This window comes from Diadema setosum, chromosome 13 (assembly GCF_964275005.1).
Source record: "Diadema setosum chromosome 13, eeDiaSeto1, whole genome shotgun sequence".
In the NCBI taxonomy this organism is placed as follows: Eukaryota; Metazoa; Echinodermata; class Echinoidea; order Diadematoida; family Diadematidae; genus Diadema; species Diadema setosum.
This window is the reverse complement of record NC_092697.1, coordinates 5,917,777-5,944,562: the sequence shown is the minus strand read 5'-3', so window position 1 is coordinate 5,944,562 and position 26,786 is coordinate 5,917,777. Positions and strand designations below refer to the sequence as shown.

Here is a 26,786-nt window from a genome sequence, read left to right as displayed (position 1 = left end):
AAATGTACATTCTCCTCACTTTATCAGCACTGCCCTCATCAGAAAATTCATGGAATTTACAGGAGGCACTGATGAACTGGTTTGCATCTGCATTTGCCATCTGTTAACACATGCTGGCCCAGGCTTAAACCTCTGCACCATCCCAAACACTTCAAGTGTTATAGGAATGTTATAGTTTTGGTTGAGACCTGGCTTCGGTTTTCTAACTTTTCATTGAGATAATGAGAAACCTCTTATGAAAAATTAAAGAGCTTAATTCCAGGAGGAATTCAATGTTTATTTGATGAAAATAGGTTTGAAATGGCTGAGATATTAAAAAAAATCCTAATAAAAAGTGGGACCCACCCTTTATTAGGATCGCTCTGTTTTACTTTGTTTCTGGATATCTCAGCCATTTCAAAAACGATTTTCGTCAAGTAAACTTTGAATTCCTCTTAGAATATTATGCTCTTTAACATTTCATAAAGTGGTTTCTAAGTATCTCACAAAATGTTCAAAGCTGAATCCTCACCTCAACCAATACTACACAGTGTACCATCCCTTTAACCCTGTACACCAGCCCACATACTTCAAGTATTAAGTTTTGAGGTAATGGTGACAGAAATCCGACAGACGTGTGAGTTGAACCAAAATGTTTGACAATGTTACAGTCTTATAAAACATGGCATCGGATAACAACAGGGAGCAGCGGGATTACATAATTCACACTCATATGCGTGTAGCACCTAGTGTCATGATGTTTTAGCTGAACCGCGGAAAACGCCAACAAGCCAACTGTCACTGACCAGCAAATAAAGCACAGAGAGGATTAAAAAGGAACAATTAAAGGCTAGACGGGCACCCAAGGGCTACCCATTATTTGTTCTAATCTCATTTTGGTGATTTTTTTCTTTCTTTTTTCCTTCTGAAATGCCCTTAAGCGATCATGGCAGTGATTCTATGATTGTCTTAACTTCTACACGCTGGATCGGGCACTGGGCAATCCACACGGACAGACTGACCTTCGACAGTGCAAAGGTAGGCATTACCTGAGGACGATCTAAATGAAATATCTGGACTCAATTACCAGTGACCCAGCCCAGCCACTTATCATAGCTTCAGGATTTCTTGGCAGCCTGTCATCTCCTATTTTACTCTTGGCTTGGGCACAAGTGCAATGCTTACAAACCCACAGAAGCCACACCACAAGTGACTAAAACAATGCATCCCCAGAGAAATGGCTTCAGCTCGTCTGACCGCACCCAAAATAAATATGATTTAATTTCAGAGAACCAATCATTTCAAAATGCTCTGAAGAGGGGGAGAGAGAGAGAGAGAGAGAATTATAGAGTGATAGGAACAACAACAACAACAACAAAGAGCTCGACAATGAGACAAAAAACAATCCCTTTATCTAATTCATTTTCCTCTGATTACGTGAGATATCAAAAACCAGAATTTAGAAAGCTAATGTCAAAGTCATGTCTTTGTGCCACTGTGCTTTGCTACAGTTTACTTGGTGATGCATCATTTCTGATAAAACCTTTAATATCAAAGAACAAATGCACCAAAACCATGCAGTCTCTACTGACAAATATGTATAGTTATTCCCAGTATATTAGAAAAAACTATAAATGTTCCTATTTATTTTGTTATTAATTTATTCTTGAATACATGCATTCATCAGTACCATCCGTGGAATCAAAGGTAGGGGTGTCTGTGATGTTACAGTAGTAGTAGTATTTTTTTCTTCCCCCTCACAACATTTCCACCAATATCTAACCAACAACGGTACTGTGCTCAGAAAACCAGGTGTCCGATCAGAGTTTAGAACAACTATAGGATCATTAATAGCTATTTATAATATTTTTTGCTTTAATATTTTGGCATTTCACTCATGTGTCATATCTCCCAAGGTTCAGTGGCCTATAGTACCTAAAAATGAAAGAATCCATTTAGTGCCCCCTTTACAGAGTTCATGTGTCTGTTGTCTATTTAACATCCCACCTGTTACAGTCAAACCTGTCTTAGCGACCACCTGTCTATAGTGTCCACCTGCCATATGACCACTAAAAACAATTCCCTTCGAGAGAAAAAGTATGTTAAAGAACCTGTCTATAGCAGCCACCTGTCTATAACAGCCACTTTTTTGGTCTCCCTTGGGTGGCTGCTATTGACAGGTTTGACTGTATTAGTCGAGGGCTCGGAGCAAAAGGCAATGAAGCCCACTGACAGTAAAAACCATGAAAATGTGTGTCCAAAACGTCAGACTAGTCTCTCAGGTAAGTCACACTTACCAAAAAGGCAATGCAGAGGTGCATGCCTCGTTACAGAGTCATAAACACACACACACACACACACACACACACACACACACACACACACACTTTCCTGGGCACCATTTCATTAAAAAAAAAGATGTTGCTATGATAGCAACTCTAGCTGGAATGGCAATTGGATGCAGTGGCAACAAGATTCTTGATTTATTTGTTGCTACGAGAAGTTGCTATTCTGGCAAGAGTTGCTATGCTGACATTTTTGTTCAATGAAATGGGAACCTGGTCTATTAGGTGACGACCCATCCTCTCAAATTTAGCCAAACTCTATGATTGGTTGCATGCAGCTGCCAAGAATGATATGTATACTATGTGCTGAATGTCAAAATCTATTGAGCAGAGACAGAACACCAAATATCCAACATAGAAGAGGAGATACAGCACTGACACTGATGTTGAAAAAATTTTTGTCGAAAATCTTGTCGTAAAAATCTGAATGCACGCTTGTTATCATGTTACTGTGACAGAGAAGTAGTCATTACTCTTAATATTTTAAAAAAGGGAAAAGATTTGATATTTGTATTATAGAAATCCATTCAAAGTTTTAAATCTGAACCACCTCCTGTCCAAATATCAGAGTGCAATGTATACAAGAAGCTTTTGAAAGTTAAAGTTACCAAGCAAGTTATCATGCTGCTTTTAACATTGCATTAAATGCCTACACTCCTTTAAATATACTGAAGTGCATCTAAATTTCTGGTGAAATCATGACCAGGAAAATCAGAGAGTCAGCGTTTGGTGAATCTATTGATAACTCTGTGGTGTTCAATCATACCTTCAGCATGGGTTCCACGACATTTGTTCCTGCAACAATACTGCTCCCATGAAATATCTGCACGCTGAGCCGAACATAAAACCTACCCACAAACATAACCATAGCCCTAATCCTAATTCTAATCCTCACATCAAACTAGACCTAAAAACCCTATCACAACCCTAACCTTAACCCTAACCTTACAATACGTCCTTGGAGAAAATACACCTTGTAAGACCGGAGCATTTGTTACAGGAGCAAATGTCATGTCACCCCAACATGATTTCTAGAGTATATTACTGTCTACAATCCCCACCCCCAATGTCCACCGCAAATGCAAGACGTAGCATGTGAGGTAGAGGGATTAAAGGGGAAGGCTAGTAATTGATCAGTAGGAATCAGTGGGAATGCTGAAGGATGATTGTTCCAATCCTTATGGGATTCATTCAAGAGTTCATTGTATATCTATTGTTGTGTGAAAATGATTTGCTTCAGAATTGTCTCATATTCAAGTAATGTGCAGTTTAATGCTTCCAGGTTAGCGTCCCTGGTCAGTGACGCAGCATTAATCTGCATATTACTTGAGTATGAGACCGTTCTGAAGCAAATCATTTTCACACAACAATAGATATACAATGAACTCTTGAACGAATCCCATAAGGATTGGAACAATCATCTCCCAGCATTTCCACTGATTCCCACTGATCAGTTACTAGCCTTCCCCTTTAAGATGTTCTAGGAGGACCATTGCCATTAGTGGGACAGAGAGAAGTACATACCATGCTGATGTTGAAAACCTGGGTGATGAACTGTGAGATGCAGAAAAACCCCAGTAACATTCCCGAGCCGAAGCACCCGTACATGAGGTAGCGCTGGTGCCGCCATACGAATGAATCCTGTGTGCGAGAAACATCACATAATAGAATAGGAACACTTGACGGGGCACTGATGAGAGTTGTAACAATGGTGGCAGAGTGGAATATGCTACGGATGCTAAAACATGAGGAATATCGTGCATATAGTGTGTCCATCCTTGGAAGAGATGATAATTATGATAATAATGTAATATTCAAATTGCCCATGATTCACAGAAAATGTACCTATAGAGTGAGAGAAAGAGAGATTAAAAAAAAAGGGTTTGAATTAAAATAAAATCTTCTTTATATTGCTGCTACAACATACTGAAGTTTTTATATCATGCAGTGATAATGTTCACAAAATCTTCACTTATTCACTCTAGAAATATGACTACTACAGTAAACTTTGGAGAATTTTGAACATTACAAAGTTCTACTCACTTTATCACATACAGAACAAGGCTTGAAGTAGTAAAAGTGCAATACATCTAGAAGTAAGGCACAGCCACTTAGCAAGAGACCGTAAAGTAGAAGCAGCACAAAAATCCACTGGTTGTCTTCTCCTATGCAGTTATTAATCCTGGAGGTGAGAAAAGAAAATACAAGAAGAAGATTAGAACATCAGCAGAAGAAATAAAACAGAAAGGGAAACAGTAATCCCAAGTCCCACTAGACAATGTTGTGTGTAATCATACCGTCCCCTCTAGTAAGAGGCAAAACACTCTGTCCCTCGGATAGGACATCTGTGCCATGTGTGAGAGAGTCACAACTCGTGCACGTAAAAGATCCCGCTTCGTTTATTCATCACAAAGAGCAGGGTGTTTAACCCGGGGAAGTGGTCCCACCTCACATCCAGCTGGACCCCATGGAAGACCAGCTATTGCAGCTGAATATATGAGATATCCAGCCATCTTCTCAGATGGAACAAACAAACAAACAAACAAACAAACAAACAAACAAACAAACAAACAAATAGGATGAATACATTGGATAGGAGTAAGAGAGAGTGAGAAACTAGGGTTGTGTGTATGTGTTGTGGGGGGGTGGGTGTGTGTGAGAGAGAGAGGGAGAGAAAGAGAGGAAGATATATTAAAAGAGATGAAAAAGGAGAGAAAAAGGTGAATGTAAGTAAAGATGCAAAAAAAAGACACATTTAATCAATGATTAAAAGGTGAGATGAAATGGGTATAAGAAAGGGTGAAATAATTAAGGATGAGATCACAAGAAAGAGTATACAAGAGATGAAAGTGCAAGAGAATGCAAATTGCAGAAAGAAAGATGGAGAAAAAAGATGGGAAAGTGGATGAGGAAAGGGATAGGGGATGGATGATTTGATAGACAAATGCAGAAGGATAAAGAAGACAGAAGATACTACATAAAGGGTTGCAAGAAAAGATAGAGCTAGAGGGAGAGTGAAAGGAAATGAAAAAGGAAAGAAGAAAGAGAAAAGAGTGATGATGGATTAGGAGATATGATAAATGGATTCTAACCGTATCCGGGCAATTACTGGTTAGTGGTAAGGTTAGAGTTAAGATGAGGGTTACGGTTGGGTTTAGTGTTAGGAGTTTGGGTTATGGTTAGGATTAGTTTCAGGATTAGGATTAGGATTAGGGACAGGGGAAGGGTCCGGGGTAATTGCCCAGGGGGTAATTGCCCTAGACCCGATTCTGACAATTCATCCAGTCACATAGAGAGTTAGGAAAGAAATAGAGAAGGACGGTTAAAAGGTATAACACTGCCAATATATTGTCTAACATTTTATAACACAACTGTTCCAGAAACTAACACGTGAGCATTTACACTCTTCGAGTCTAGTTGAACATTGTTGGGTGTAATCATGCTGTCTCCTCTACTAAAATGTGAAACACTCTGTCCCTCTGATGGGATATCAAATGTAGGTCCTGTGTGTTGCGGAGTCATGACTCAATAGTTATGCACGTAAAAGATCCCACTTCATTCATTCACCGCAAAGAGCAGGGTGCTAACCCAGTGAAGTGGTCTACCAACGTACATTTTACCTACCCAAGAATATGGGGGAATGACGTCGACCCCTTGTGGTTCACCCCAGATGTCTAGTGACAGCAAGGAGGTACTAGGTGAAGCTACCTCCTTGGTGACAGTCAGCAAATGGTATCGACCAGGCATTTTTTGCCTGAAGAAGAAGACTCCCCTTATTCAGGGGTGGATCGAGGAATTCTGTAAAGGGGGGTGGGCTTTACAAAATTAAAGGGGGGTACACATGCCCCCCATTTTTTTCTTTTTAATTTCTTTTGTTTTAAAGGTACAGTTTACCATTGGGAGCAGTGATTTAAAAAATGTTCAAGATATCACATTTGATGCTACTTGGTCAGTTGTATCAGAAAACATCCTACCATATAAAAATTTTGCAATAAATCCTAAAATATAAGGAGATATCACTATTCTTCTCACTAAACTATAACTGTAGACAATTTAGTCTATAAACAATTTTATCATAACTATTGTTCACATTTTGTATATTTAATAATACGTAACATTGATTATACTGATTAACTTTTTACACTGGTTGTTTCTATCCGTAACTCACATTTTACAACTATTTTGAAGCACTAAAGCTGGGTTTTTGTTTCATCTCCATATGGTAAAATAAAGGGGGGCGCCCAGTGCACCCCCGCCTGGATCCGCCACTGCCTAAATGGTACCCTAACCAACAACATGATGGAATGATTGGATGACTGTTAAATCAAAGGACTATTTGACACTCCCACAACCTCCTCCGTCTCCAGTGTCAACATCTGAATCTCATCTCCTACTGCTCCCATGTGCTCATCACTCCAAGGGATAAAACCACTGCTCACATGATGATTCCTCCATTGGAAACCCAATACACTTCCAATTCCATTGAGAACATCTCACAGAAGGAACATCTACAGATAATCCAACCTATCTTCTTGTACACATTTTCTGATAGCCTTCTCACATTTCAATATTCCTAACCAGTAAAAAGAAGTTAGTCAGAAAAAAGAAAGTGACATTTTGTAAGCACTAAGTCTGTGAAAATTTAATCAAAATCGGATAAGAATTAGGGAAGTTGTGAAATTTAGGGGTTTTTTTTCAGCAAAATAGCTCTCAAACAGTTGATACAAATATGCAAATGAGAGAGCTGATGATGTCATCAATTTTCATGTAGAAAAAAATTGATGAAAACTACATTTTTTGCGATACAAAAGTGTGAAATGCAATATTATTCCTGGCTGAATAACACCAGATGATACTGTACGAGCTGAAATTTTCGCGGTGGTTTTATTTTCGCGAATTTCGCGAATCGCCTTCGAACCGCGAAAATAACAACACACAAAAATAACAACGCACAATTAACTAAGGTCAGTTAGACCCTCGTAACCGCGAAATAAACAATACGCGAAAATGTCCTCCAAGTAGCAATTCGCGAAAATATCTGTACGCGAAAATTTCAGCTCGTACAGTAATTGGTCAGATATATCAGGGTTTGAGACTGGGGCATTCTTGCATTTGAATAAAAAAAAGTGGGAATTTCAAGATTTTTAGAACAAACTATTGTATAAGGCAAGTTGTGAGGCGATGACATTATCAACTCATATCAACTGTTCAAGAAGTGTTTTGTGACGATTACAGATACTTCAAAATTTCACAACTTCCTCAATTCCAGTCCGATTTTGATCAGATTTTCACTGCTGCGCTTGTAAAATTTTACTCTTTCTTGTCAGATAGGTTTCCTTTAAACTGGTAGGTTGACAGAACCCAAATAAAGTGGAAAGTCAGGAAGTCTGACGGGTAAAGCATCATCCTTTTTCTTTTCTTTTCAGGGGGGGGGGTGGGGGTGGAGGACACACAATGAAGGCAGGAGATCTGTCTCAGTTCACGAGAGGACACAAGTGCGGACCTCGACAAAAGCGTTTAGTTCCTGCGAGAATGCCTTCTTCAGGTGATGGGGGGTGGGGCTATATTTAGAAGCATGCCACACAATCGACGTCCACTTCCCCTGCCTCCACATTAGGGCAACATCCCGCATGGCTGCACTTCCTCCTTCCTTGTTGATCATCGCCGTGTCCAGGCCCAAACACCAGGGTGCATTTTCCTCTCAAAACCATTTGTGGGGGGGGGGGGGGGGGATGCTTTGATAGCAAATGCCTGGGAAAGAATAGCCAAGCCAGTATACAAAGGAAAACAAAGGGTGCGTTTATCTAAAAAAATTTCTGAGGCAGAATCACCATCCTAAACACGTTTGAGGCATTTTGGTTTTGCTTTGATTTGGTTTGGTTTTATTCCTGCCTTTTTCCAAACCACACATAACAAAAGAATACACATATTTAGAAATTATTACACAACGCAAAAGCCAGCATACTGTCTTACAAATTAATTCAAAGCACATATACACATACTATGAACATGACAGTATTCGATATATAAGACATATAGCATACATGTAATATCACACACAAAAATGTCCAGAAGCAAATTGTTGAATTAACAGTTGTAAATTATGTAAATAATGATTGATTATTCATTCAGAGTATGTCATGTCGTTACAATAAACAAATTTCAGAAACAGAATAAAACAGGGGGATTTAGATAAATTGATTTTGTAATTAAGCATTTACAACTATTATAATAACAGGAAAGCAGGAGAACGCGATCATAAGCAGCAGCTTGACATGGATCAAGGCCTCGGGGTAAAATTCGAGACTTAAATTCGATTTACATTTAACTGTATGACGGACGTGTCTACAACATAGGATCAATGATCAAATCTAAAATATCATAGAACTTTGTGAGGTTAAATATAGAGGGAAAATTCAAAATAGTTATCGTTTATTTATTTACAATTTTCTGGGTTTAGATAAACACAACCGTGTTTTCAAACACGTTTAGAAGACCCGTTTTGAAACGGTATTCAAAGGGCATTTTGAAACGCGTTCGAGACCACGATCGCCTTTCTGTGAGCAGATAAACGCAATGACATTTTGAAACACGTTTATATCTCACGGTTGTGTTTTCTACCCATTTTATGTGTGTGACTGATGAGGCATGTATGGTGGTATGCAGTTGACCTTTACTTCCTGGGTCGAATGGCGCAAAGCAGCTGCGCAGTGACAACGCTTGAATCGCCATTGTATGCTGGTTAGATAAACGCTGCACTCCGAGAATCGCGCTTCAAGCCACGTTCGCAAACACCATTCCAAACGCATTTTGAAACGTGATTCTCTCTCTCAAGTTAGATAAACGCAGCCAAAGATAAACAGAAACACTAAAATGGGGCGGGGGGAGAAAATAGAGGAAGAAAAAATGAATGAACAATAGGAAGACATTGACAGTGAGATGAAGTCTAAGTATGTACGTGTATTCGAGTGATTGTGGATGTGCGCATGGATTTAGAGCTCAGGATAGGGGACAAACGATGAAACATTCAACAACACCAAGTAAATCTGGTGCAAAGGATGCTGTACAATGGAAAGGGTTATAAAACTGTACAGTGTGGGCGGGTACACAAAACATATTATAGAATAAAAATACACTGAAATAACAAATCAAGGCTGTATTGACAAACATTTACATGAATATCTACACACACATTCACACACTCACATGGGTGACAATAAAATGAGAGTGTACTCTCAACCAAAGTAGGCAATGCCAGTGGAGGATCCACAGGGGGGCGCACCGGGTATGCACCCCCTCTTTATTTCTTGTTAAAAAAACAAAAGAAATAAAAAGAAAAAAATTGGGAGGGCGCGTGCGCCCCCCTTTAATTTTGTAAAGGCGCTTCCCCTTTATGGAATTCCTGGATCGCCCCTGAATGCAGATGGTTATCTCTAGACAGAGAAATAAAAATCATCTACTGGATCTATACAAAAACAGTTCAATGTTCCTTTCAGATAATCATGGATGTGAATAAAAAGAGTGTACTATCAAAAGTCATCTAAAACAGGTTATTATAAAGACACAAGTGGATTAAAATCGTCTGCATTATTCTTACTTCTGCTTTAATCAGGATTACAAGGACTATAATGTGGACTTCTTGTGCCCAAGGAACAAACATGTGCATGCGCTCCCCTCACACAACTGAGCATATGCTAGAGACTTATGACTGCAGAAACATCAGGTGCTGTAAAAGAGGCACTCATAAAAGAAGTGTGGATCTTGCAAAGATAAGCTAATGAACGAGAATGTCAATTAAAGTAAAATAGAGGACCTGAAAATATTCTGCAAGAAGCTAGTTTGTACATGGAAAGGAGCTGAAATTTGATTCAATCTGACCATGAATTCAGGCTTTGGCCTGAAAACTAAACTGATATCCCTGTATGGTTTTATTCACATGACTAAGATGCAAATCTTACAATGATGGATATTGTATTCTGGTATGCAGTGTATTTCACAGTGTTTCTCATTTCTCAGATCTTGCGAGTCGACTGATACATATTCCTAAAATTAACCCGTTGAGGACGAGTCCCAAGCATACTCGGGCAAGTGTCTATGAGAAATGCGTGTTGTAGCAAAATCAACCCATCCTCAATGGGTTAACATCTCAAAAATTATTGTCTTTTGTTTTTTACACAACTGCATTTAAATCTTTACATCACCTCAAATGTGGAAAATCACTCCGTTTTCTCCTGAAAAGGGACAATAATTATTTCTTTATTTGGTCACTGTGGGTCTACTTCATGAATTCAACCACTCACAAAATCATCATGCCTAAAGCCTCAATTTGAGAAATCCTCTCTCAAGATACACAGCATACTGTATAAAGTATTGTAAGTGATGTAACACTAGAAATAGAACCATGTGACATGACTTGTAGTGGGGCAGATATGTGAAAAAGATGCTCACATCCGGCGGAAAGTATGAAATTTTGCATATAGGGGTATTTTGAGGCGCTGATATCAAAAATTGCCGGATCCAAGAGATCTGACCACGGGGTCGGCCGCCATTTTGAATTCCAATATGGCCGCCGTCAAAGATCCCTATCCTCAGTTCTGAATGACATTAGCCATTGGAATTTGAAATATTAAAGCATGGTGATATGATGACTTCAATAGCAGACTTATTTGACATGTCTGACAAGCTGCACGGCAGTCAATTTGAATTTTTATACATATTTGCCATGTTGGAGTGTTGAAAATCTCTATCTCGGATTTGTAAATTAGGCTACCTGATTGAGCGCGCGTTTGTAACTGATAGAGTGCGCGCTGATGTATTTACATTGTGACGTCAGTGAAAGGTGCATCATGCTTCCTTTTTGCTGAACTTTTTGACATGCCCGTGAATGTTAGTCGTGATGTTTGTCTTCGTAGCCACATTGGAATTCAAAATAGCAGGCATTGCGTTTGTCAGACACATCACATCAGTTTATATTTTAACTCAGTATGTTAAAATACTTGTTTACACCTAATTTCAGGGTCACTCACCACTTAGAAATCGAGATAGGAATTTTGAATATTGCGTCGAGGCGGCCATATTGGAATTCAAAATGGCGGCCATTCGATGTTTGTCAGACACTCCGAATCAATCTACCATCAAAGTCAATGTGTCAAAACGCTCATGTGTACCAAATTTTGGTGCCACAGGTCATTCAGAACTGAAGACAGGGGTCTTTGAATTTGTTTTGTGATGGCGGCCATATTGGAATTCAAAATGGCGGCCGACCCTGAGGTCAGATCTCTTGGATCCGGCAATATTTGAAATCAGCGCCCCATCAAAATTTCATACTTTCCGTCGGATGTGAGCATTTCGACCAATTTTTGTTACATATCTGCTCTACTATTGAGACTTGCAAAAAGGAGATGCAAGTTTGGACTCTCTGATACACGTATACATATAGCAGAAAATGAGCAAAGAAAATGGGATTACAACGGGAACTTACATCGACACATACATACACACAAACATCTCACAGAGACAAAGTTAACCACTGTAACATTGATCTGATCTACTTGTAGATGCAGATCCATGTACTTTGCATTAATTGCATAAGCCTTGGGGGAAAAAAAGGGAAGAAAATTAACTTTGTGAATTGGCTTGAAAAAACCCCACAAAAAACATAGAATTAGATTTTTGTTCAAAAATCAGTTCATTAATGTTTTATTCAAAGTACCTCCTTTCTGAATTTAAAAGTCAACAGATCAAGTTGTAAAATTAGAAACTCTTTATTTGGTTTTGAAATCATGATGTTTTAAATTGCTCTACTACATCATATATTTATTTATGTCTATTAAATCTCCTCAGAGATGTGCTTTACTGTAACTTTAATAACTTTTAACTTTAACTTTAATACTATCTTTGCAGCAGGGTTTGGAAACAGAGTAGGACAAAGTACTTGTATATCACTGGAAACCTTAGAGTGTAAAAGAATCAAAAGAACACAATTTGTATAAGTATACTGAATATGAGAACAGTCGGATGACATTGTCAAGCTCCTGTGGTGATGGTAACACACAAACACACACACACATACCACCAAAAAAAACAACAACAACAAACAAACAATGAAGGGAAAATGATTCCTCTGTCAAACCAAGGTAATTAACACCTGGTACGAGAGCATACAGGAAGCATATCATGCAAAATGACCATCACCTCACATCCGACAGCATTCTGTCGGGGAAAACACCGAAAAAAACAATCCAAACATTATACAAAGAGTTTGATCGCAAAATGAGTTAACTCCATTTTTGTTCATTTTGAGATATTTGTAAGTAAAGCTGCTACAAAACACACACACAAAAAAAAACCATGGGATATTTTTCATCATAACTTCAAGAATATTCCTTGTTTTGGCGCAAGTGCGGCATCACTGGCAAGGTTTTATTTTGCTCTCATCTGATGATGGACTTTAATACTTAAAAAATGTTTAAGAATGGCACTTTACCCATTTTGCAATTAAACTCCTCATATATATCACATGTCACAGGTACATGTATGTAATGCCACAAATGGGAGAATGTGAAAGTGACAGGATCATGTGACTAAGTCTACTGATCTTGTCACAAGTGGGTAAGCTTTGCATTCACTGCTCTTAATATTGTGGACATTGCCCACCAAACAAAATACAATGAAGGTACGGTAGGGATATTAAAGTCATAATCAAACCATTCAGCATGCCTAAAAATAAAGATGATTGCATGATAGCGCAGCATTTTGTTACATGTACATGTATACAGGTTCATCCATGGGGAGAACATCTGACATGTATGTTCTCTAACGGAAAAAAAACTGTACATGAATCAAATGCAAGCTATTGGTGCATTACCTTTATAAAAGTGCAAACATTGAAGCTGAGAAAATTGCAAGTTGGTTTTGAAAAAATAGGAAATTAAATTCTGCTGACAAATTGATTTTTGAGTTTAAAGTCCTTAGAGTCAAGACGTTCTGAGTCAGTGGAAGATATTACAAGGCCCTTAAAAAAACAAAGGAAAAGATGCCCATACAGGCAGTAATTTCTCACTTGTAAGAGTAGATATATTTTTATAGAATATTTGACATAAGAATTTATACAAATCTATCTTTTTAAACTGAAATTTGCTGAACTCGGGCTTGTGCCTTTGAATTTATAAAAAAAACCCATGCATTAACTCTGTAGCTTTCTACTTTTTCTTGTACAAATGCAGCAACAAAAGCAACGGATGTCAAAATGCACTGACAACTTCCATTGAGAACCCCACTTTGTCGTTATTAATATCGTAATCTCAACAAAAAGCTGAAGTATGTGGGGCCTGAATAAATAAATTCTGCTTACGCTGGGGTCTCTGTCAGGAAATGTTCAGATTCAGATTTGTGGTTTTTCTCCCCTATCTGACAAGGAGAAGCGGTAATATTTGCATAGTACACAACTGCGTCCTTGACATAGAGTTTGTAAGCGACGCTGTTTCAGTGTTCTACTTGTTTATCCATGTCTAACAGGAAAAGAGGTTTCATTGCATATTTTCATTGCTGGCGGACATTATGTTCATGATAGAATTAGGTTGAACGAAATCATAAACTTGCGCAAATTTACTTTCGTCTGTGCAGCCTCTGATTTCCCAGTGTTTGTACAGTGTATTTGAAGTGTAAGTATGATATCAAATTGCATGATTGTCATATCTGGAAACATTCTTAAATAAAGTTATGCGGGGGGGGGGGGGGGGGGAATCAATAATTGTTGTCTATATTTATTTCCTATTTGAGGAGGAAAGTTGGTACCTGACTGTTTTCTTGTATAAATCTATTATTGATCTATATGATGTGATTACTTCAAGATTTACAAAGTTTTTTAACTTGCTAATTATTATGCAAGGTTTAGAGAAAAAATATTTTTCTCATCTCCCATATACATTAATTTTGTTTTAAGAGCAAAGTTTAATACCACTTAAAATTTTCATTTCTACATTTCAAAACAGTCAAAAAACAAATAATATGACTAATAATACAAGGTTCATGAGATTGCAATTTACATTTTAAGTACATTTAAAAAGAAAAGCAAAGACTGACAACAGTAATTCAAAGAAATATGGAGAGTGGTGATTCATTCAAAAAGTTGCCTTTATACAGATGGGCAATTTACAACCTATCGTATTCTTGGTTCTCCTTATATTGTATGTATAAATCCACTGTACAGAATGATGAGTTATGCTGTCATTTTTTTCTACGTGTATTGTTTGAAGTTCATGCTTGACCTGACGACAGCTTTAACCCATTGAGGACGCACTGATTTTGCTACAAAGTTGCTACATTTCCCATCTAGACACCTGCCCGAGTATACTCGGAACTAGTCCTCAACGAGTTAAAGACTGACCTTTCTCTTCTTCTTCTTCCTCTTAACCCATTGAGGACGAGTCCCGAGTATACTCGGGCAGAGGTCAATGGGAAATGCACGTTGTAGCAAAATCAGTCCGTCCTCCATGGGTTAAAGCTGTCGTCAGGTCATTCGTAGTCAGGTCAAGTCATTAATACCTACAAAGGCAAAACTGGCCAGTGAACTAAAGCTGACTAAATGAGCATTTCATCAAAATTTCATCAAAACACTTCCTACCAGGTACTTACATGGGCTGTGACATCAGGAAAAGGGCCCTCAGCGCTGTTGCGTACAGACGCCAGAATACGGCGCGGAAGTTTGACTAAGCAATAAGCGCAATAAAGGATCAGCTAGCTAACTGCGCGCACATGCATAGATGCATCAAAAAGTGGCAGGATTTGGACAAAACATGCTCTTGAATGTCATTATTGGGCCATTTAGGAGTGGAATTTCACAAAACGGTATTGCATATCTATATGCTTCAGAGTTCATTCCACAATGTGGCAGTGAAAATTCACTTTCGATATTTTATGCACTACGGGCCCTTTATTTTCTCATGTCACAGCCTATCATGTATGCTATAAACCCGTTGAGGACAAGTCCCGAGTATACTCGGGCGAGTGTCTATGGGAAATGCGTGTTGTAGCAAAATCAGTCCATCCTCAACGGGTTAAGTGGGAAAAAAAAAAATTCTTTTTTTTTTTCTTTTTTTTTAGCTTACCCTTCAATGATGGAAACTTAATTCCAAGAGCTCTGTCAAAGTTTGATTTTTTTTTTTTTTTTTTTGTCATGGGGATGGGGTGATTGCGTCATGGGGATGGGGTGATTGCTAGATGTTACAGATAATCAAAGAAATCACAGGAAAAGTCAGGTAGCCATCTTAGACTTTTGTCTGATATAAAGAGAATCAGCCTCTGAAATCACTGCAGAATCACAAGTACTTTATTGTACTTTGTACAGATTAGAAATACCTTTGACTTAAAAAGGGTAGGCTAATCAATCCAGTGCTTCATTGTCCATGTGTAAGTACCTGACAATAGAGGGCACTATTTCCCTACAATGAACAGCACTTCAGGAGCTCAATACAAAGCTTTTTTTTTTTTTTTTTTGTCTTTCTTCAGACTTTGGACAGGGCAGGAAACTTAACCATATTCCACACTGGAGGTCTCACACATATAAATAGAATTTATCAGTCTAACCTCTGTTATTCTGTTCATACAAATGTGTAGGCCTGTTGGGTTGTAGAATGAGGAGAGTTCAAGTCATGAAGAAAGAAGCAATACAAATTTGATAAAATGTGACTAGCTGTTGATGAGTATGAATTCCTCTATAATACCCAACACACTTTGGGATGCTTGGTCACACATCCTTTGAAATGCAGGGGGGCTTCACCTTTTTTTTTTGGCATAGATTCTGAAGACACAATTTGTAATTTTTGCATGGCAAAACCCAAGTCTTCCTGTAAGAACCCAAGGAGGGCTTGGTTGGTTAAAAAACACAACAAAAAACCAACAAATTGCAAATGTGAGGACTGCAATAAAACGAGTTCACTTACATGTAATTCTTAGAAAAGTGAAACACACCTCCCAGAGCTGCATGCTTACCCATTTTTTTTTTTTTTTCTACTGGTCCAACCTGTCTGTCGGACCAGTAGGTACCAAGTTTTTCCATTTTTTTTACTGGTCCATTCCTGTTAAAGTTACTGGTCTGACAATGATTTTTACCAGTCTGGACTGTTGGACCAGTAGTGCCATTGTGCAGTGCTGCCTAACCTTTCATACATGTAGGTTATCTAGTCTTTTTGTAATATTTGGTGTTTCTCTTCGGAGTATTATCAGACAGTGTATGGAGTGGCTCCATGGTTGGTGTAAGACTTTGGAGAGGTACAGTGTACACGCATGGCTGACATACTGGCATGATGGGCCACTTGTTGGGTTGTACAATATTCGACAATAGAGGGTGCTATTCCAATTAACATTACAACACACAGAGAGACTTTGCCACCACAGGCATGTTACCAACTTATGCTGAAATGTTGTCAGGAGAGAAAATTATGTTTAGTACAGCGAGAAAACATGATAAAATAGGAAAATGGAGACTTGAAAATTGAGATGTTTGCAAAGCATAACAATGAGAATTTTTATCAGAAGGCATACAAATATAGGACTCATTAATACAAAGAAATAAAAGGGTAAGAACAAATGTGACCCGCTACAACGAAAGGCTCCAAAAGTTGGGGAGGTTGATTATCTGAAAATGACATGACATTATTCCCTTACTCTTCCACTTTAATTTCATATATAACACAACTCATGAAAGTACCCGGTTCAGAGATGTCAAGGATTTCATTAGAGCACGTTGAGTGGTTTAGGAAATTAGCGTTTCGAGAAAACCGCCTTCAAAGTTTTCCTTCCAGTGCAATCGTGATCAAGGGGAGGCGAGACAGTTTTCAGCTCTTGACAATGGAAGGTATGCTCCTAGCAACCTCCACGATGTCCATTCAAGCTTAGCGCCAGTGGCTAAACACACAACCAATCAGTAACCAGGATGCCACGCACTGACCAATAAGATCACTCTGTCGCTGCTAGGGGTGGAGTCTATCTGCAGCGCTAACTCTAAATCTTCAGACACGTTTCTATTATGTTGAAAGTCAGAAAATCATGACCGAGAAAAACATGAATTTTAATTTCACCTTTCTTTTATCATTTAGCTTTGAAATTTGGACAGATGATAGACGATACACTAGACTGCTTAATTATGCCAAAAACAGAAATTTGATTGTTTTGACTGATTTGGTGATCTGACTTCAAACTCATTTTTCTCGGCTCAGCCGTCGGCGACTTTCGGATCCTTTTGTTGTGGTGGGTCACAAATTCTGATTCTACAAATGACAATGATAGGACTAACCCCCAAAGCAAGGAGAACAAGTAGGTATTATGCTGCATCAGACAGGTAGCATCATCTATTTAATGTAGTCAGAGTGATGACACCATTGTATGAAGAGAGTCTAATCACATCTACTGAGTTTGGCCTGAACTGCAGCCAATCGGCAGGGCTTACCATGGACAGTGGTGATCCATTCTGCGCACACAGCGATTGCACCTGCTGCAGTGATGGGACTTGAGAGGGCGCTGTATCAAACATTTCCTGCAGTGGGTCCAGTTTATTTGATCTGCACAGAGGGCAGAGAAAAATAATGATAATGATGATGATGATGATGATGATGATGATGTTGATGATGATGATGATGATGATGATGATGATGATAATAATAATAATAATAATAATAATAATAATAATAATAATAATAATAATAATAATAACAAAAATAATAATAAAAATAACAATAATAATAATAATAATAATAATAAGAACAACAACAACAAAATCATAAGAAGAAAAACATGCAGATGAATTTACATCTACTATGTGTATAGGTAGCAATTTGCGAAACAAGATCCGAGATATCATCTGTGGGTTAGCAATGGATATATTAATATGCACAAGCTTTGTGATTCATGGCCTACACACATGATGGCATGACCATGTTGTTGAGTCACGAGTTCATGCATGATGTGAGATTGCCGATTAATCATATCACAGAATAAAACGTTTGTCCATACTTGACTATCCAAATGAGTAAGTCAAATCCATTTAGAGGCACAAAGTTAGAAAAGTGAAAAAAAATTCTTTCATATCAACTTTATGTTAGCAATGAACTCTACAAAAATATGGTTTTATTACCGTCATTACCGATATATGGTCATTTTGCAGACATAATTTCAAGTGTGATATATAAAACATTTTAAAGTGAAATCTTTCAAGTGATAAGTTTTGCATGCTGGAACAGTTTCAGTAATATTCCCTTGTTTGCAATAATTATCACAAGTACATGTATGAGTATGAGTACTTTGTGCACTTTTTGCACATTTTAATACTTCTTAACATACAAGTATGTGTATGCTCTTGCCTTTGCTCAAGTTCAGTAACATGCAAAGTTTGCAAACTTTCCACAGTGAGAAGCATTCCATATTTCCACTACATAGTTGTACCCACCTGCAGTCGTTGCCCGGTGGTGCAGTGAAATGAATCCTGGATCTGAGGTAGATGACCTGACAAGTGATATGAAGGTCAAGGCAGACAGACAAAGGAAGACTGGAAACAGAAAGAGATAAAAAACAAATAAACAAACAAAACGAATCAACAATTTCTGTATATACCTGTGAAAATTGTCCTTCCTCAAATACATGTAAGAATGGCATTACAAAAAAAAAAATAAAACAAAACACAACAGGGGGTGCAGAATATATGTTTGTTTGTTTGTTTTTGGTTTTTGGTTTTTGTTTGTTTGTTTGTTTTTTTTTTGTTTGTTTGTTTTTTTTTTAAGGGGGAAGGGCAGGGGTCATAGTATCCTATCCCCCCTAGCATCATGCACCTACAATTAAGTGCAGCAGGCGCATTCTCTCTGTACTCTCATCATGTGCACTATAAAGTTATGATCATTGGTAATCATTTTTTTTTTTTTTTCATTACAAAAACTTTGATCAAACTACAATCATTTCTGAACATGTATGGACTGCACTCCCTCACTGGGATTTTGAAGATTACACAGTATTATATGCATGCCCAAATGACAATAGGAAACAAAATCCACATTGTCTTATTTCATCAGTTTTTAGAATTGTCGGCTAAGTGATCTGGTTAGAATTCTACCCGGGACATAAAAGTGCATATCGCTGGATGGGAACAATTGATTTCATTTTTGTCTTCTCAAAGCTTGTAACCGAAGACTTTTATGAGGAAACACACAAAATGTGAAATTCAGAATAAAAGGAAAGGTGACATTTTACTCACCCCACAGGGCCCATATCCCGAGTTGCTGATCTCGATACATTGGGCCAAGCACAAGTGTGGGAATGAAATAGGAGTTGTAGGCCCACAGAGTCGTGATAAATGTGAGGTAGAAACAGCCCCTCGTTTCCTTGAGCAGCTTGAGGCCAAAGGGCAACCTGTATACCTTCAATGATTGCCGGTTCTCATCCGCTTCTCTGAGGACCACCTCCTTCTCGTCCGTCTCCCCGGTAACCAGTTTATAGACGTTGTACTCCATCTGTGTAGTTCAGGCATTTATATACGAAGACGATATCTCTTTGACTTTGTGTAGATAGATAGAACAACATGGCTTTGACATAAAAATTCAATCAACCACCAACACAGTTTTGCATGGAATAGTTGAAGTATTCTTCCCACCAGCCTTGTCCCTTGAGAAATTCTAACATAAATTACAAGCCTTTGATACAGGGCTTGACAACACATATATTTGTAATGGCTACTTGATCTGCTGTGTTTGCTGCCATTGGTAGAGGTGTTGTGTTCTGTTGTGTGTTTGTGGATTGATGTTGTGTGGCAGCATATGCTAAGCAAACATGGGATGGATTTCATTCCCATATGTAGAGAAACCCTCTGTCCAGTTCACCAGCTTAGAACTAGTTTGTGTAGAGTAAATTAGTAGGTCTAGTAAACTTAGATATAGATCTAGATCTAGAGGTCTAAAATTACTCTAGATTCCATTTCAATTTTATGGAAGACTTTGTTTTTATCAATTAGACTTAGAGCCTAGGGTCTAATTTATCATTGTTATTAATCCTCGGATCATCTAGAATCTACTAATATTCATTTATAATATGTGCATAATACCGAATCATTAGTCTGGTGAATGACAGCTCGACAGTTAAGTCAAGGACCTTGCAAGAGAGAGTGAGAAAAAAAAAACCCCATAACCTCAAATGGATACCAAATTTAAGAGTTGGAGCTGTGGATTACGGTATGGAACCTGTCTTGCTTGCTTGGTCAGGGTTTCACTTTGCCACATGAAATTGTATGTATGGGACTGTAATACCGTAGGCAGCACGACGATTGATAAAATAAAGCGATTTTGTTGTAGATATTAAGCATTCCTGGTTCACACTGTAAACACATCGGCTTGCCTTGGCTTACTTGTGCGTTGACATTCACACAGAAGAACACAAACGGACTCTCCAACAATCTCCCGTATTGAATTTTAGTATGTCCTTGATCCTCCTCACTAGCACTACAGACAGCATAGGATGCACCTCGACAACGTCAGCAGCGGATCATCAGTTGCAGTCGGTACACAGTCGGCCGCCGCGGTCCGCTCGCCGCGGCCGCCGCCGCGGCCCTGTCACACCTTTCCGGGCAAGCTACGCGGGCTTGTTTAAAATTTCCGTGTTTAATTTTTTTTTTTTTTTTTTTTTTTTCAACAGGGTAGCCCTTTCAGTTATAGAACTACTCTACCAAGGCGTCCTGCACAATAAAACGATACAGAAACATTATATTCAAATTTATACACAACATTACAATCAAAACAAAAGTACATTGTACACATATGAACAAGATTTAAAAAAAAACAACAACAACAACAACAACAAAACTAGAAATGTCACTATGGCGACTGATATGCCTCCGCCATATTCAAAATGCACAATTCTCCTATATAGGTCTATAGTACATGTGGACAATGTGTGATTGCATTTTCACAAAATTGGCAAAATATTAAAATGACATGTTTGTCACAAATGTGTTGAATGTTCACCTTCCGTGACCTAGGTTTAATTGGATGAATGAGAGAGCATGTATTTGGGGATTTTAGGACTTTTATTTGACTTATGACCCTTTCATAATTTTATTCATTGAGTAATTTTCAAGGTACGGAGAAAAAGTGCAATTTTTGTACTGAATAGTAAATTGTTACCATTTTTATCTGCCCTTTGACCCTCGACCCTAAAATAAAAAAAAAAAAAAGAATCATTGTCAGGCAAAACATGCATAAATATACATGTACAAGTAAGTTTCAAGATAACTTGAGCCACTTCTGAGATATGGAGGAAGAAGCACAGAACTAATCACTTTCACTTAGTCTTGACCTTTTGACCTTTGACCTTTTTGGCAAAAAAAAAACCAAACTTCCCAGAGAATCTCTGTTGGCTTAAACATGCATACACCAAGTTTAAAAAGAAAATAATCCTCCAGGCATTGCATAAATATGAGGGAAATAGCAAAATTTTGAAAAGCTACCCTTGACCTTTGACCCCATGAACCCAAAATTCCCTAGATAATCACGGCCAGTCAGTACATGCATATATACTATGTTCCGTGAAGATACCTTGAACCATTTCCAAGAGATGGAGAAAAAAAGTGAAATTTTAACATTTTTGCTTGACCTTTTAACCGCTGACCTTTGATCTCGTGACCTCAAACTTTCACCAGAGAATCTTAATTGAGTAATACATGTATACACTAAGTTTTAAGAAAATATCTTCAGGCATTGCATAGATATGGGGGAAATAATGAAATTTTAAACATAAGACCTTTACCTTTTGACCTTTGACCTTGATCATGTGCACCCAAAAGTTGATAGGCACAACTTCACCCCCTAATACACATACATGCCAAGTTCCATGAGGATACCTCAAAAAGGTTTTTAGTTACGCTGTCCACAAAATTCATTACGGACGGACGGAAGGACGGACGGACGGAAGGACCCATGCACGGACAACCCGAAAACATAACGCCTCCGGCACCACTTCGTGGCGGAGGCATAAAGTATGAATAGAGAATACGGTACGTAACAAAATTACACAACAATAAATATCAAGCAGGAATAAGAAAAAGACCGAGAGAAATAATACGCGGGGTTAAAACAACAACAACAACAACAACAACAAAACAATTTTGATGTGTCAGTTCCCGGTGTCAAAAAATAATAACCTCCTCCCTTGGCGGACTCAGGTACCCAATATTGTATTGCACTCTGTTTATCAAAAAAGAAAAAAAAAAAAGAAAAGAAAAAAAAAGATAATGATATATTTGTAATATATAATATATATCATTATTGGGTTAAAATTTTGAGAGATAAAATACTCTGCTTTTTAAATACAGGAAAAGATGACAACACTTGTATACTATGAGGTAACTATACACAGCCCAGTCGCCGCTGTACATACGTAGCGCGTAGCGTATGAACAGCGTCTGGTCGGGCTAACTATGAGGTTGCATGTCCCAGCATGCAGGACAATTTCAACGGGCGGACAAGGATTAAAGTGAGCTTCGCCACCATCACCATCACCACCACCATAACCATCACCACCACCACCACCACCACTACCACTTCCACCACCACCACCATCACCACCACCACCACCATCACCACAACTATCACCACAAGGTCCACCATCACCATTGCACCAAGACCCATAGGCCTACCTATTTTATACCTGCGGGTTCACTCACCTTTACGTGTCATAACTTCACACATGTCATCTTCTATCGTGGCTGCGTTGTATAACTTTCATAACATAATTTCCGAATACATATAATTGTATAAGCTTGCAACTGATTGACAAAATTGCCCTACATCTACGTAAATAAGCAATAAATTGATCAGTGCTTATTTACGTCGATGTATGGTAATTTGTCAATCAGTTGCAATGAAAATATCTCGACGGAAGAATTTCATGAATTTGAACATGACATAAGCTGCTGAAATAATTTATGTATATATAATGATTACTCATTATCTACCAAAGCTTGTAATTAATTATTGCAAGCTATACAAACAATGCACCAATCTATTTCGAAATAATCAGCATTCAGAGGTAAAATCACTCTATTATACGACATAAAATCTCTCTCTCAAAAAACCCCCAAACATACATTGTAATATGTTTATTTACTTTCAATGCATTCTTAACAACTCAAATCGTGTTTTCTGTCTTTGTTTTAAAACTGTACACGTGTATTAAAGTTGTGACAAATACTATATAACACCTTCATAATACTTTGCACAGTTGACACTGAAAATTGTTCAGCGTCAACCGTTATTTTCGTCTTGCTATATCAAAACTTTCCTAAAGACGGAGTAATGCTTTGGATAATAGAAACTGGTGTATGCAGAACTGCAAAGCTCATTAGCTCAATAGCTCATTACGATCGTGATGATTGCAAAAATGCTGGCTAAGTTTTGAAACTCATAAACAACAGAGGTCAGGCGAGAATCACAACTGAGAATATTGAGCCCATTCACAGCCAGCTGTTACCCACCACTCCAAACGGAAGAAGAAAAAATCGTTAGATTAAAGGGACATTGGTTTTGTGAGTGTACGCTACAAAATTGATTGTATGTGAATTCGTTGTCCATTCTTTTTACGTTGAATGTTTGACTGTATCAACCTTGATTATTCCATTCTTTCATTAGAATTTTGAGATTTTATTAAACCATGGAAGCTTTACGAAGGGCTGCATCGGATCTATAACACAGATTAATTGTCAAAATCTTAGACAGGAGAAAAGGACGATAGTGATGGACAAGCCCCAAATGAAAAGAGTGAACTAATGTCAATATCATTTATGTTCTACATTCTTTTACACTAGAGTAGGTATGTTGTGTGTATGTGTGTGTGTGTGTCTGCCTAATCGTGCGTATTTTTCACTATTACATGTAAAAAAAAAAATCGTTCTTAAACTTGGCCAGAGGTGTGAAGAATTTGAATGACCTCGCGTTTGGCTGCCAGGTTTGCTGTTTCCCACAGCGTGAATTAAATGACAAGCTCTGTATAGGTCCTAACTAATCAACATTCTCAGCCGGGTTAGATAAAGAACTTCATGTTCGAGTAAGTGCTGCTCTCAAGTTTTTCGTGTATGACGACTTATTATACCGAGAATCTCGTTGCATTTCAAGGGGGACATGAAAGTTTTGATATTTGCCTGTCTCCTCGGGGGTTTGCTGGTAGCGACCCAAGCCGCCGGGAGCGAGCATCGACGAGAGAAGCGGTTTTTAAATCTTGCGAAACTGAGGGCCCGCTTGATGGCGATGCGAGGCCAGGTCCAAAGCAAGGCTAAGTCAGCAGCATCGAACCCACCCTCCCCCTCTGCCGCTAAGTCCAAACCAGCTTTCACTTTCAGAGTCCCCGTACCCATTCCGCCGCCTCCTCCTGCTCCTCCTTCGTCGTCGAACAAGCGATCTAATTACTGCCATCCGAAATGGACAAAGTTCGGCGAGAACCAATGCGTCAGCGTCTTCAACGAGGAAAATTTGCTGGCCCAAGACCTGGAGGGTACCAACATGGGCAAATTGTCGGCAGCGAAGGCGGCGGACTGGTGTCAAAAGTACCAATACCACCAAGTCCACGGGAACTTATTCCTCGTCTCAAACTCGAATGCAGTAAGTAGAAGTCGTATCCTATCAAGACCTCGTAATACTCTCGAATGAAGGCCCGGTCAATCTCAAAAATTGCATCCATCCCTGCCATCTTTGTCCTGTTTTCATGGAATTATACAATGTGTACCAAAGAAGAAGAAAGAAAAAAAAAAAACAGTGGCAGAAACATCTCTTTACACAGCTACTATTTCTACCTTCACTGCTCTGCCCTACTTTGGCAAAAAGAAGCAAGTGACATCGAGTAAAAATGCTACAAATGAAGAAAATATGTTTTTGGGTAGACCCTTCAACATGGAAATTTGTGATGGGAAAAAAAGTCGGTATTCGTGCAAGTCATAATGGTGATGCATTTATGCATTTATGACAATTCGAAGAATTTTGATTTTCCCATAGAAACTCATTATTATGTAACTTGCTTCCTTTTGCCAAAGTATTATAGATTTGCAGCAAACATAAAAAATGGGAAAAGGAAGCAAGTGACAATCATATCATGAGGTTGTAACTTGCTTCCTTTTGCCAAAGTATTTCAGATTTTTAGCAAACATGAAAAATCTGGCAAAAGGAAGCAAGTGACAATCATATCATGAGAATGTTATACTTGTTTCCTTCTGCCAAAGTATTATAGATTTGTACAAACATAAAAAATTGGCAAAAGGAAGCAAGTGACATATCATAAGGATGTTACTTGCTCCCTTTTGCCAAAGTATTTTAGATTGTGTGTAAATATAAATGATTTGGCAAAGGGAAGCAAGTGGCAATCATATCATGAGGCTGTAATTTGCTTCCTTTTGCCACCCGAATATCTCAGAAATGGGCCAAAATTGTAACTTTTGGATTTTTCAGTTAAATAGAGCACGCCTCAAATATGCCAAATCAATAAAAAAGTCAATATCCATGGAAATGTCATTTGCTTCCTTTTACCAAAGTAGGGCAGTGCTCTTTGTGGATTGAAAAGTTTTTACCTTTTTTTTTTTTTTTTTAACGAATACCTTGTAAAAGGTATAAGCCAATCGTTCCCAGTTACTACTTGGTATCCCTCGGAGTGCGTCTCTTTTCACTTTTAAACGCAAGCTGAAAATAGTAATACTGAACATTAATAGAAAGCGCCGTTTCAGTTCCGTACGTCTTATTCTTTTGATGTCGAACTAGATGTCAGATTAAAGATGACCTAACATAGCAAAATAAGAAAAGTAGTTATTTCTTATATTATGTACGATATGCGACGCACCTGAAACATTATTTTATGCAAACGCAAACGATATCGATGCAAATGAAATCTATTTACCCTCCATTTCTGCTTTTTTTTTTTCAGGGGGTGCCTTTTTTTCTCTGTCTTTCTCTTTAGTCTGTCACTGCAACACAAATAGCTGTCAAATTCGAAACACATGAAGATTAAAAGAGGACGTTTGAAGCTATTATATTTCACGAAAAGTGATATCGGCCGCAACAGCTTTCCTACATGAGGCGAACAAGCACAAACTTAATGTTATTGTCACTTTCGTTTGACTGAATATGTGATAATAATAATAATAATGATAATGATAATGATAATGATAATGATAATGATAATGATAATGATAATGATAATAATAATAATAATAACAACAATGGTAATAATGACAATAATAATAATAATGATAATAATAATAATAATAATAATAATAACATGTGTTTCCTTCTATCGTAGAATGACGCTTCCAATAAGCGGGTTGTGAAGCTCGCCAAAGATGCATCGATGTCCGGCCGTATTTGGATCAATACGCTGCAATCTCATGCCGGCGGTAAGTTTCTATCAATTTCATGGAAGGATGATGTCTGTAGGCTTACACAAACACGC

The 26,786-nt window shown here is 38.2% G+C and overlaps 1 protein-coding gene across 1 annotated transcript in view; it reads right to left on the bottom strand.

Annotated features, from left to right (window-relative positions):
- The window catches only part of LOC140237309 (palmitoyltransferase ZDHHC21-like), a 57,033-nt gene extending 36,262 nt beyond the window's left edge, over positions 1 to 20,771 (bottom strand). Inside the window, exons 1-6 of the mRNA XM_072317246.1 lie at positions 20,710 to 20,771; positions 19,567 to 19,822; positions 18,769 to 18,867; positions 17,773 to 17,884; positions 4,368 to 4,506; positions 3,849 to 3,965 (exon numbers count right to left, since the gene is read on the bottom strand). Of these exons, the coding sequence (XP_072173347.1) occupies positions 3,849 to 3,965; positions 4,368 to 4,506; positions 17,773 to 17,884; positions 18,769 to 18,867; positions 19,567 to 19,822 (723 nt within the window). The 5' untranslated portion in view covers positions 20,710 to 20,771. The remainder of the gene's footprint in view (positions 1 to 3,848; positions 3,966 to 4,367; positions 4,507 to 17,772; positions 17,885 to 18,768; positions 18,868 to 19,566; positions 19,823 to 20,709) is intronic.
- Between the last annotated feature and the right edge of the window lie 6,015 nt (positions 20,772 to 26,786).